Source organism: Rhinopithecus bieti, unplaced genomic scaffold (genome assembly GCF_001698545.2).
Source record: "Rhinopithecus bieti isolate Rb0 unplaced genomic scaffold, ASM169854v2 scaffold_50015, whole genome shotgun sequence".
Taxonomy (NCBI): Eukaryota; Metazoa; Chordata; class Mammalia; order Primates; family Cercopithecidae; genus Rhinopithecus; species Rhinopithecus bieti.
This window is the reverse complement of record NW_016819821.1, coordinates 1,351,763-1,363,631: the sequence shown is the minus strand read 5'-3', so window position 1 is coordinate 1,363,631 and position 11,869 is coordinate 1,351,763. Positions and strand designations below refer to the sequence as shown.

At 43.0% G+C, this 11,869-nt stretch overlaps 1 protein-coding gene across 1 annotated transcript in view; it reads left to right on the top strand.

Moving 5' to 3' along the window:
- The first annotated feature begins 522 nt into the window (after nt 1-522).
- LOC108519969 (PR domain zinc finger protein 2) overlaps nt 523-11,869 on the top strand; it is a 45,913-nt gene continuing 34,566 nt past the window's right edge. The window contains exon 1 of the mRNA XM_017859261.1: nt 523-4,917. Within this exon, the coding sequence (XP_017714750.1) occupies nt 782-4,917 (4,136 nt within the window). The 5' untranslated portion in view covers nt 523-781. The remainder of the gene's footprint in view (nt 4,918-11,869) is intronic.

Genomic DNA, 11,869 nt, shown 5'->3' with positions numbered 1-11,869 from the left:
TACGTTGTAGTTAAGAAGGAGAGAGGATCATTTACTCCAGACAGACTTCCAAGGATCTAATCTGGTGATATGTCTGGTAATGAACTATTTCCAGTTTGGAATCATGAGAAATTAGAATTTACAACTACTCTCCTAAAATGTAGTTTACTCCAACACAATTTTAGACACTGCAGTTTCTGTAAACAGAGTTGTATGTATGTGCAACTAAACACAAAAGCCCAGCTCCACACGGACATCCTTGTCTGTTGCATTCGTGTCTGTGTCCTCACTGCCGGGAATATTGCCTGGTGTGTAGCTGGTACCCTAAATACTTGTTGAATGAATGGATGAATGAAATGGATTCATATCCAATACAACTTTATCAATTAAGTATATAAAATAGAAGTAATTTATTGTTCCTCATCATCTCCCTCATGTTTTAGGTAGTAAGAGAAATCACTTGAATCATACAAATTATTCACCAAGTAGCTGGTTTCCCATGCTTCACTTCCATGCTTCTGCTTCCATGTGCTTTCTAGGTCCTAAAGAAGACGAAGAGAAGCCTTCAGCCTCATCACTTGAGCAGCCGGCCACCCTCCAGGAGGTGGCCAGTCAGGAGGTTCCTCCAGAACTAGCAACCCCTGCCCCTGCCTGGGAGCCACAGCCAGAACCAGACGAGCGATTAGAAGCAGCAGATTGTGAGGTGAATGATTTGGGGGAAGAGGAGGAGGAGGAAGAGGAGGAGGATGAAGAAGAAGAAGATGATGATGAGTTGGAAGAAGAGGGGGAAGAAGAAGCCAGCATGCCAAATGAAAGTTGTGTGAAAGAGCCAGAAATACGGTGTGATGAGAAGCCAGAAGATTTATTAGAGGAACCAAAAACAACTTCAGAAGAAACTCTTGAAGACTTGTCAGAGGTAACACCTGCCTTGCAAATCCCCAGAACTAGAGAAGAGGCCAATGGTGATGTATTTGAAACGTTTATGTTTCCATGTCAGCATTGTGAAAGGAAGTTTACAACCAAACAGGGGCTTGAGCGTCACATGCATATCCATATATCCACCGTCAATCATGCTTTCAAATGTAAGTACTGTGGGAAAGCCTTTGGCACACAGATTAACCGGCGGCGGCATGAGCGGCGCCACGAAGCAGGGTTAAAGCGGAAACCCAGCCAAACACTACAGCCGTCAGAGGACCTGGCTGATGGCAAAGCATCTGGAGAAAACGTTGCTTCAAAAGATGAATTGAGTCCTCCCAGTCTTGGGCCAGACTGTCTGATCATGAATTCAGAGAAGGCTTCCCAAGACACAGTAAATTCTGTTGTAGAAGAGAATGGGGAAGTTAAAGAACTTCATCCGTGCAAATATTGTAAAAAGGTTTTTGGAACTCATACTAATATGAGACGGCATCAGCGTAGAGTTCACGAACGCCATCTGATTCCCAAAGGTGTACGGCGAAAAGGAGGCCTTGAAGAGCCCCAGCCTCCAGCAGAACAGGCCCAGGCCACCCAGAACGTCTATGTACCAAGCACAGAGCCAGAGGAGGAAGGGGAAGCAGATGATGTGTACATCATGGACATTTCTAGCAATATCTCTGAAAACTTAAATTACTATATTGATGGTAAAATTCAAACTAATAACAACACTAGTAACTGTGATGTGATTGAGATGGAGTCTGCTTCGGCAGATTTGTATGGTATAAATTGTCTGCTCACTCCAGTTACGGTGGAAATTACTCAAAATATAAAGACCACACAGGTCCCTGTAACAGAAGATCTTCCTAAAGAGCCTTCGGGCAGCACAAATAGTGAGGCCAAGAAACGGAGAACGGCGAGCCCACCTGCACTGCCCAAAATTAAGGCCGAAACAGATTCTGACCCCATGGCCCCCTCCTGCTCCTTAAGTCTTCCTCTTAGCATATCAACAACGGAGGCAGTGTCTTTCCATAAAGAGAAAAGTGTTTATTTGTCATCAAAGCTCAAGCAACTTCTTCAAACCCAAGATAAACTAACTCCTCCTGCAGGGATTTCGGCAACTGAAATAGCTAAATTAGGTCCTGTTTGTGTGTCTGCTCCTGCATCAATGTTGCCTGTGACCTCAAGTAGGTTTAAGAGGCGGACCAGCTCTCCTCCCAGTTCTCCACAGCACAGTCCTGCCCTGCGAGACTTTGGAAAGCCAAGTGATGGGAAAGCAGCATGGACCGATGCAGTGCTGACTTCCAAAAAATCCAAATTAGAAAGTCATAGCGACTCACCAGCATGGAGTTTGTCTGGGAGAGATGAGAGAGAAACTGTGAGCCCTCCATGCTTTGATGAATATAAAATGTCTAAAGAGTGGACAGCCAGTTCTGCTTTTAGCAATGTGTGCAACCAGCAGCCACTGGATTTATCCAGCGGTGTCAAACAGAAGACTGAGGGTACAGGCAAGACTCCAGTCCCGTGGGAATCTGTCTTAGATCTCAGTGTGCATAAAAAGCCTTGTAGTGACTCTGAAGGCAAGGAATTCAAAGAGAATCATTCAGTGCAGCCTACGTGTAGTGCTGTAAAGAAAAGGAAGCCAACCACCTGCATGCTGCAGAAGGTTCTTCTCAATGAATATAATGGCGTCGATTTACCTGTAGAAAACCCTGCAGATGTGACCAGGAGCCCAAGTCCTTGTAAATCCCTAGAAGCTCAGCCAGATCCTGACCTCGGTCCGGACTCTGTCCCTGTCCCTCCTGTTGAGTCCCCACCTGATGTTTGTCCTTCATCACCTGCCCTGCAGACCCCCTCCCTTTCATCCGGTCAGCTGCCTCCTCTCTTGATGCCCACAGATCCCTCTTCCCCTCCACCCTGTCCCCCGGTATTAACTGTTGCCACTCCGCCCCCTCCCCTCCTTCCTACCGTACCTCTTCCAGCCCCCTCTTCCAGTGCATCTCCACATCCATGCCCTTCTCCACTCTCAAATGCCACCGCACAGTCCCCACTTCCAATTCTGTCCCCAACAGTGTCCCCCTCTCCCTCTCCCATTCCTCCTGTGGAGTCCCTGATGTCTGCCGCCTCGCCCGGGCCTCCAACACTTTCTTCTTCCTCCTCTTCATCTTCCTCCTCCTCCTCATTTTCTTCTTCATCTTCCTCCTCTTCTCCTTCTCCACCTCCTCTCTCCGCTATCTCGTCTGTTGTTTCCTCTGGTGATAATCTGGAGGCTTCTCTCCCCATGATATCTTTCAAACAGGAGGAATTAGAGAATGAAGGTCTGAAACCCAGGGAAGAGCCCCAGTCTGCTGCTGAACAGGGTGTTGTTCAGGAAACATTCAACAAAAACTTTGTTTGCAACGTCTGTGAATCACCTTTTCTTTCCATTAAAGATCTAACCAAACATTTATCTATTCATGCTGAAGAATGGCCCTTCAAATGTGAATTTTGTGTGCAGCTTTTTAAGGATAAAACGGACTTGTCAGAACATCGCTTTTTGCTTCATGGAGTTGGAAATATCTTTGTGTGTTCTGTTTGTAAAAAAGAATTTGCTTTTTTGTGCAATTTGCAGCAGCACCAGCGAGATCTCCACCCAGATAAGGTGTGCACACATCACCAGTTTGAAAGCGGGACTCTGAGGCCCCAAAACTTTACAGATCCCAGCAAGGCCCATGTAGAGCATATGCAGAGCTTGCCAGAAGATCCTTTAGAAACTTCTAAAGAAGAAGAGGAGTTAAACGATTCCTCTGAAGAGCTTTACACGACTATAAAAATAATGGCTTCTGGAATAAAGACAAAAGATCCAGATGTTCGATTAGGCCTCAATCAGCATTACCCAAGCTTTAAACCACCTCCATTTCAGTACCATCACCGTAACCCCATGGGGATTGGTGTGACAGCCACAAATTTCACTACACACAATATTCCACAGACTTTTACTACTGCCATTCGCTGCACCAAGTGTGGAAAAGGTGTCGACAACATGCCAGAGTTGCACAAGCATATCCTGGCGTGTGCTTCTGCAAGTGACAAGAAGAGGTACACGCCTAAGAAGAACCCAGTACCATTAAAACAAACTGTGCAACCCAAAAATGGCGTGGTGGTTTTAGATAACTCTGGGAAAAATGCCTTCCGACGAATGGGACAGCCCAAAAGGCTAAACTTTAGTGTTGAGCTCAGCAAAATGTCGTCGAATAAGCTCAAATTAAATGCATTGAAGAAAAAAAATCAGCTTGTACAGAAAGCAATTCTTCAGAAAAACAAATCTGCAAAGCAGAAGGCTGACTTGAAAAATGCTTGTGAGTCATCCTCTCACATCTGCCCTTACTGTAATCGAGAGTTCACTTACATTGGAAGCCTGAATAAACACGCCGCTTTCAGCTGTCCCAAGAAACCCCTTTCCCCTCCCAAAAAAAAAGTTTCTCATTCATCTAAGAAAGGTGGACACTCATCACCTTCAAGTAGTGACAAAAACAGCAACAGCAACCACCGCAGACGGACAGCGGATGCGGAGATTAAAATGCAAAGCATGCAGACTCCGTTGGGCAAGACCAGAGCCCGCAGCTCAGGCCCCACCCAAGTCCCGCTCCCCTCCTCATCCTTCAGGTCCAAGCAGAACGTCAAGTTTGCAGCTTCGGTGAAATCCAAAAAACCAAGCTCCTCCTCTTTAAGGAACTCCAGCCCGATAAGAATGGCCAAAATAACTCATGTTGAGGGGAAGAAACCTAAAGCTGTGGCCAAAACTCATTCTGCTCAGCTTTCCAGCAAAACATCGCGGAGCCTGCACGTGAGGGTACAGAAAAGCAAAGCCGTTTTACAAAGCAAATCCACCTTGGCGAGTAAGAGAAGAACAGACCGGTTCAATATAAAATCTAGAGAGCGGAGTGGGGGGCCAGTCACCCGAAGCCTTCAACTGGTAGCTGCTGCTGACTTGAGTGAGAACAAGAGAGAGGACGGCAGCGCCAAGCAGGAGCTGAAGGATTTCAGGTAAGCCCAGGAGCTGGTGGGAGGGAAAGACTGGGAAGGCGACAGTATCCTTGCCTACGGGCGGTTTTTGGTTTCTTGCTTGCTTCCCGCCCCCCCCCCCCCCGGAAATTTCGACCTAAACGGACTGAAAGGAAATAGCTGTTGCATAAGTTAAAGGCATGAAGCGTAAGGTTCACTGCTTTGGCTGCTTTTAGAGATGAATAAATAGTTTTAATTTCAGACTTAGGACTCACAAAGTGGTGCCACTTCTTTAATATGGCCAGATGTAAATTGAATTTGAAACTATAGAAAAGCTCTCAAAAGCACTCTAAGAAAATATGAAATCCTCTCAAACTGCTTTTTGTCTTGGGTAATAGCTCAGTGTCACGTGTCTTATTTCCCGATCGTAGGACATTTCTTAGGTTAAGACGGGTCGCTTAAGTTCATTAGTAAACCTTGTTACAATCTTGTTTAATATTTCTGTGACTTCAGTATAGATCTAGTACCTGAGACTTTCTTTCATTGCCAATGCTTAAATTTTAACAACTGATTGCATTGGTCAAAACAAAACAAAACATAGTCCTTTAAAAAGGCCTTAGCCCTGTCCGCCACCTCCTGAGCTCAGCCATAGGACAGTAAACAAGTCAGGTTCTGGTTGGGAAGCAGAGTAGGAGAGACATGCTTGGAACTCCAAGCAGGACCCTTGGCGGCTCTTTCAGGCCGGTGTGATACCCAGGGCATGGCAGCCTCGTTGGTCAGTACCTTTGTCTCCCCATTAATGATTAATGATAGAAGGATTTGTCTTAGATTTGAAGTGACTTTACTGCTTTATTGCCTGTGCTTCCTATATTAAGAACTGTTCTCAGTGACAGATGAAGAGAGGGCAGTGGTTGAATTTGTTACATTGGATTCTCAGACTTTCTAAGTCCTTTCTCCGAAGTGGATGTGTATTGGAATTCCTGCTGTTTCTCTCTGAATAGTTCAGTCTCCTGAAAATTAGTCATCAGATAGCATTTCTGCAAAATACTTGTAAATCTTGACTTTTCATGATATGCCACCTGACTCTAGGCCTTCATGCTATAGCTTTTGGTGTCTGAAAATTCTTTGGTGTTTTAAGCAAGCAGAATTAGGGATCCTAAGTGTGGACGCGACTGCCGTTTTGTAGAGGTCACGAGGACACAGGTGCCATTAGCTCTGCATAATTGATCAGGTAGAATTTTTAATGCTGGTGTGCCTTAAATCACAGCTAAAGATAGAGAAGAATCATTAACTCAGGCTGATTTGTATGATTTACTGTAGGATTAATGGATCAGATTTTTAAAAAACTACTTCATAAATGTGTTAAATATTTAGTTGCCATAGGTCTGACCAACACTTGGTCTCTGGCCACGGCACATACGTAGGTAGCATCTTGGAGGTTAGCTCTGCTGAAAATAAGCACCTGTGTTATCAGTTGTCAAAACTGCTTGCGTTTAGTAATTGAATTGTGCACCTGTTTGCGCTCAGTCTGTGTTCTTGAGGTGCCACACCAACAGGACATGATCGAATTGAATCCTTTTCAAGTTGCTTATGTCTTCAACAAGTAGAATGTGCCTTCGTTTTCACAGATTGTACTATAAACCCCTCTCAGGTGGTTGATGCTTTGGAATGTACTGTTTCTATCCTTTTTGTCTTCAGTGTTATCTAAAAGAAGGGCTTGTTTTGTACTGGGCCCTACTTACACAGTTCAGGGTTAAAGTTGATTTGGAAAAATTAAGTTCTGCAAAGAATAGCTGTCAGAGTGACTATAAATTTATCAAGTCTATTCAGATAGCCTCCACCCAGTGTCTTTTGAGTAACCTTTAAGGCTACAAAGGACTAAAGTGCCTTAAAAATCGTGTCTCTTCTTTGCTCCAGTTCATTTTCATTATTTTGCTTTGTTTGATAGTTAACAGTGGGTTATCTTGCTGGAGTGAAATTTGGCCTAAAAGGAAGCACAGAAGAATCAGATAAGAAAACATTGGTATGGTCCTAACCGTAGACGGTAATGACAGGCATTGGTGGCAGCTCTGTGTGAGGTGCTGGAACTGTGCTGTGGACACATCTGTAGTTCAGGAATGTGATCCAAGGGTCCATTTACCAAGTCACCGTAAACCTGAGAAGTGTTCTTGGGAATTAGAAAACAAATGTTCATCAAGATAAATATTTTGACTATCTGGACACAAAAGTGGGCATTTCTTTGAAGTGTTTGTTTTGGTCTTAGTACTTTGTAGTGAGTTTAGCACAAAACTGGGATTCGTAAACTTAGACCTGGGTAATATGATGATTGTCATTAACATGTCGCCCAGGGCTCTTAAAGAGGCGGCCTCAGCCTCAGTGCATATTTGTTGCATTACACTAATAAGGAGTTGTTTGAACTACAGTCGTCTTCCTGTTTAAGTATAGTTCTACTTGTAAATTTTGTGTAGGGATGATTCCTGACACAAGGAATCATCACATCTATTACATGTCTAGGAATACTTTCACTCTGTTTGCAGCTTGCTTTACTTACCCTGTTGAGTACACAGGGACGACTTATAGAACAGGCAGCACATCCTTGTCCTGTGTATATCTTTACCACAAGCTGTGATTAAGAGCTAGTTTTCGATACTCAGATATTTTACATTTCAATGCCACTTTAGGATTCCACAGTTTTTCAAGTATATGCTTGCAATCAGCCATGTGATTTTTCCATGAGTTTTCTACTTAATACTGAGGGTCATTTCCTGGAACATAAGCCATGGTGCCAGACAAGGTGTCAGAAAGCCATGTGCTCCAAATATTTTTCTTAGGACAAAACACAGGAAAGCAGGGATGCCACGGTCATTCAGGTTCTCCTGTTGCAGCTCTTACTACAGTGACCCACCTCCCACCCCTCACCATGGCTTTCGGTAGTGCCGAGTTTAAATCTGTTGCTAAGGGATCATTTCCATGGGCTCCAATAAAACAGGGAAGGAAAGAGGTACATTCTCTACTCACCTCCTGCCCATCTTTCACCTTTGTATACCCCATGGTGTTTTTGGGTTCTTTAATACTTCTTTTAGGGCCACTTTTTTCTCTTCAAACTGAGTTCCCATCGCAGTCAGTCAAGAAAACTTAAAGGTAGAGAAGCAAAATGAAACTCTAGACCAAGTGTTTCCATTTACCAGGAATTGATTAAAAAAAATAAAGTGCTAATTTCTCCTCCATCTCTGCTACACCCCTTGGAAATAAATGCGTGTAGTTCCTTGCAGGGTGTATCTTCTGGGTAGGACGCTCGTTCCTAAATACCTTCAGTCATGTGTGTGTTGTCGTCTTAATAACATTTGTCTTACGGTCTATTCACCTTTTTCTTTAACATGGTCAATTCATGTAAGGTTATGTTATGTTGTCATTTATCTTCAGTTTTCTTATTTTCTAGGAACTTCCTGTAGAAAAGCCCCCAAAACAAAACAAACTTTAATTGACTAAAAGGTATTGCATGCTCAACTTAGGATAAGCACTACGGCAAAGGATACGAAATCTACCAAGCTTGCAAGACCAGTTGAAGCTGACTCAAAAATCCTAACATTCAACTGATTGCCGGCAGGCTTAGAGTCAGGCATCTGCTGCTTCGGTGGGGCCCAACGCGCATGCTGGGCGCCCGGGTGATTGAGATCCAAAGAGAAGGGCACTGTAAGACGGGCCAGATGAACTGGCTCCTCGTCATGGGACTGGTACCTCAGATCTGAGCATGGCCCTTGTTTTTGGCACGTAGCGGAGAAAGGAATGATTTGAACTTAACCTTGCAAAGCAAGTTCTCTGTTTTAGCAGTAGTTTGTTGTAGGTTTCAGGGATGACAAATTTGGATGCACTCATTTAAAACGTTTTGGTCACATATCAGCTCTTGATGCCTTTCTTTTAAATTAATTATAGACAGAGAGAGGCATTTAGCTGATCTCTTACCCTGGTATTTCTTGTTTTTTTGTTGTTTTTGTTTTTTTAAATCACAAGTAGATTGCCAGCGTAATGGAGAGGAAACCAGATTGGATATGGACTCTTTTTTTATGCCTATTCTGGTGTTGCGTTTGTATATCCAAATGGACATTATCCTCTCAGATTCTTATCTGGCACTAATTTATAACTATTATATTATCAGAGACTATTTAGCAATATATCAATGCACAGGCGCATCCCAGGCCTGTACAGATGTATGTCTACACGTAAGTATAAATGAATTTGCATACCAGGTTTTACACTTGCATCTCTAATAAGAGATTAAAAACAACAAATTGGCCTCTTCCTAAGTATATTAATACCATTTATCCTTGCATTTTATGCCTCCCCCTAAATTAATGACTGAGTTGGTGGAAAGCGGCTAGGTTTTATTCATACTGTTTTTTTGTTCTCGACTTCAAAAGTAATCTACCTCTTAAAAATTTGTAGTTTAATATTTGTTTGGTGAATTTGTGCCACTTTAATCCTTCCACTATCATTCCCATTTTGTTACATTTCTGTTATGGGGACTTTATGTTGAAATATTGTATAAAGCATTTGTAGCAGTTTAAAAATAAAATATTTAAAATTATTTAAATTGTTTTGGACGCTTCAATTGTATTATATGTGATTTACATTTCACTTCTTTGTTGGCGTTGTTAACCCGGAGAGTGCTCCTGTATTGAACTTTGCTGTTAGTTATTTTATTGCTTCTTTTTGGAGAGTGCTATAAAAGACTATTCTAATGAAAACATTAAAATTTACAATTTGACATACAAAAAGGGGTTGTCCATTGATTTTAACCAATGTAGCATTGAGAGAGAGAGAGGTTAATTATAGATAGACAAGAGTGGTGTTTGCTGTTTTTCCCCTCCAGCATTGAAATCATTGGGGCTTGTCAGATGTATTAAAAAAAGTTTTTTGTGCTATTGCTGCAAACACTTAATAACTAGAGGAGAATTTAAACTGCATTTTATATTATTGTAACCAATAAAAAACTTTCTAAACATCTGTGAAAGGACTGCATTTTGTACATAATTGGGAGCAGTTAGGGGGTAAAACAAGGTGTGTGGAGGACTATTCAAAGGCCACACTCTAATTTAAAAGTGCGGCGTCTGCTCAGCCCACCTGGCGTCTGTTCACTTGTTTCTATTTGACAGTGACTGAACGTGCTCATTCCAGTTGGAATTCTTTGTAGAGGGTGGACATGTAGTCAGGCAACGATGCCAAGAAGTACCTTGTGAACTCACTCGGGTAAGAGTAAAATATAAAATAATTTCATCTGTGGGGTCTCTGTGCTTCCTGACAGTTTACTCTAATTTGTGGATTGATGTTTATTTCTATGGATTTCCAAGGAATGCAACCAAAAAGTTGTGACATACTCAGTTTATATGAAATAGCTGGGGTTTTTTAAGATTAAAAATGGCTGACTATAAGCAGTTTCCTGTAGTTTATCATCATAGCAGTTTGCTAACCACATCTGTCTGTCACTCCTCAGGGAAAGGTGGTGAAGGGATAGCCAGCTTCCATTGGCCAGATGCTCACGTTTCTGGCATACGATATATCTCCCTTAGAAAAACACGGAGGAGGAGAGAGGTTGGTGGGAATCTGGAAGTGGTCTTTGATATTAGGAGTTTTAAACAAATGAGGATTGAACACGCAGCAGTGCCCTGTGAGGAGCTGAATGTTGTGAGAAAGAGCATGGTCTTGGGGGAGAACTGGGTTTCCATCCGAACCCATCTGCCGGCCGTTCGTCCCTTCCCGTACCTTCAGTAAACGGGCCTCCAGCAAGCGCCCTCCATGGCTGTATCTTTGGTGTTTTAGCCTTGGGCAAGTTCCTTTACATTCTGGATCATAGTTCCCAGTCTGCAAAAAGTGGGGAGTGGACTGGCTGGTTTCTGAGTGTGACTTCTAGGAGGAGATCTTTTTTCCTGGATCTGGATGCTGTCAGACACAAGCACTGGACTGAAAGAGTGGGGTGATGGTTTGGTCTCCACAGTGTCCCTGGCTCTGCCTGGAACACGACAGGGACTCAGATGTTTACTGGAGGAGTCACCAAGGAACCACGTCACATCCATCTTACCAAGGGAGAAGCTGCCTTCTTGGGGTTGCTTTGACTCTTTTATGATAGAGTTAAAACATTTTTTAAAAAATCAAGAGCTAATTAAAGCCTTCCGTCCCTGTTACCATTGAAACATTTCACAGTGTTTCTGGTAAATGCCTTGCTAGGCTGGCTGTCTCATCTCGGGTGTTACAAGTACTTTCTAGCAAGATATTTTACAAAATCAACTTAATTTATTGAGTACTTAGTGTATGCCTGGCTGTGTTCTAGGTGCTTAGGATACATCACTGAACAAAAGGGACAAAAATCCTGACCTCTGTGGGGCTTATATTTTCATAGTGGCTTTTTTCCCCACTTTATACTTCATATTCCAGACCTCGTCGCTGTCACAATTCCCCAAAGGCTAAGTGGTCAAGAAGATGCTTCTAGCTTAATATCTGAGTGCCGATAATCTAGATGACTGCCGGCTTTTAATACTTACGTTAAAATGACTCTACTAAAATTATCGCTCACTTAATGCATTTGATTTTTTATTCATGTGGATTTTGATTTGATATTGAACTTCGCTTTGAATATATTGACTTGAATCCATAAAAAAAATCATAAAGGGTAATTTACCTTGAAAGTGGATTAGAGTACAGGCGGATGAGAAAAGGGTTGACTTGGATATAAAGGCCACATTTAAAGTGCTTCAAAGACCAGGCTGATAGCTACAGAAAATGGTTTGTCATTCCCCATCAGCCTTTACAGGCCCAGCTGTCATGGCCTCTTTCCTGCCTGATGGCACCACCCCTGCAGCTGCCGCTTCGGGCAGCCTCAGTGAAGGTGCTGGTAAAGCACTGCTGTTGAGCGTATGTTCGAGGGCGTTGAAGGTGTGGATGGGCCGTTCTGCTAGACTTAACAAAATGGGGAGCCACAAGCCCTGCCCTTCAACACTGT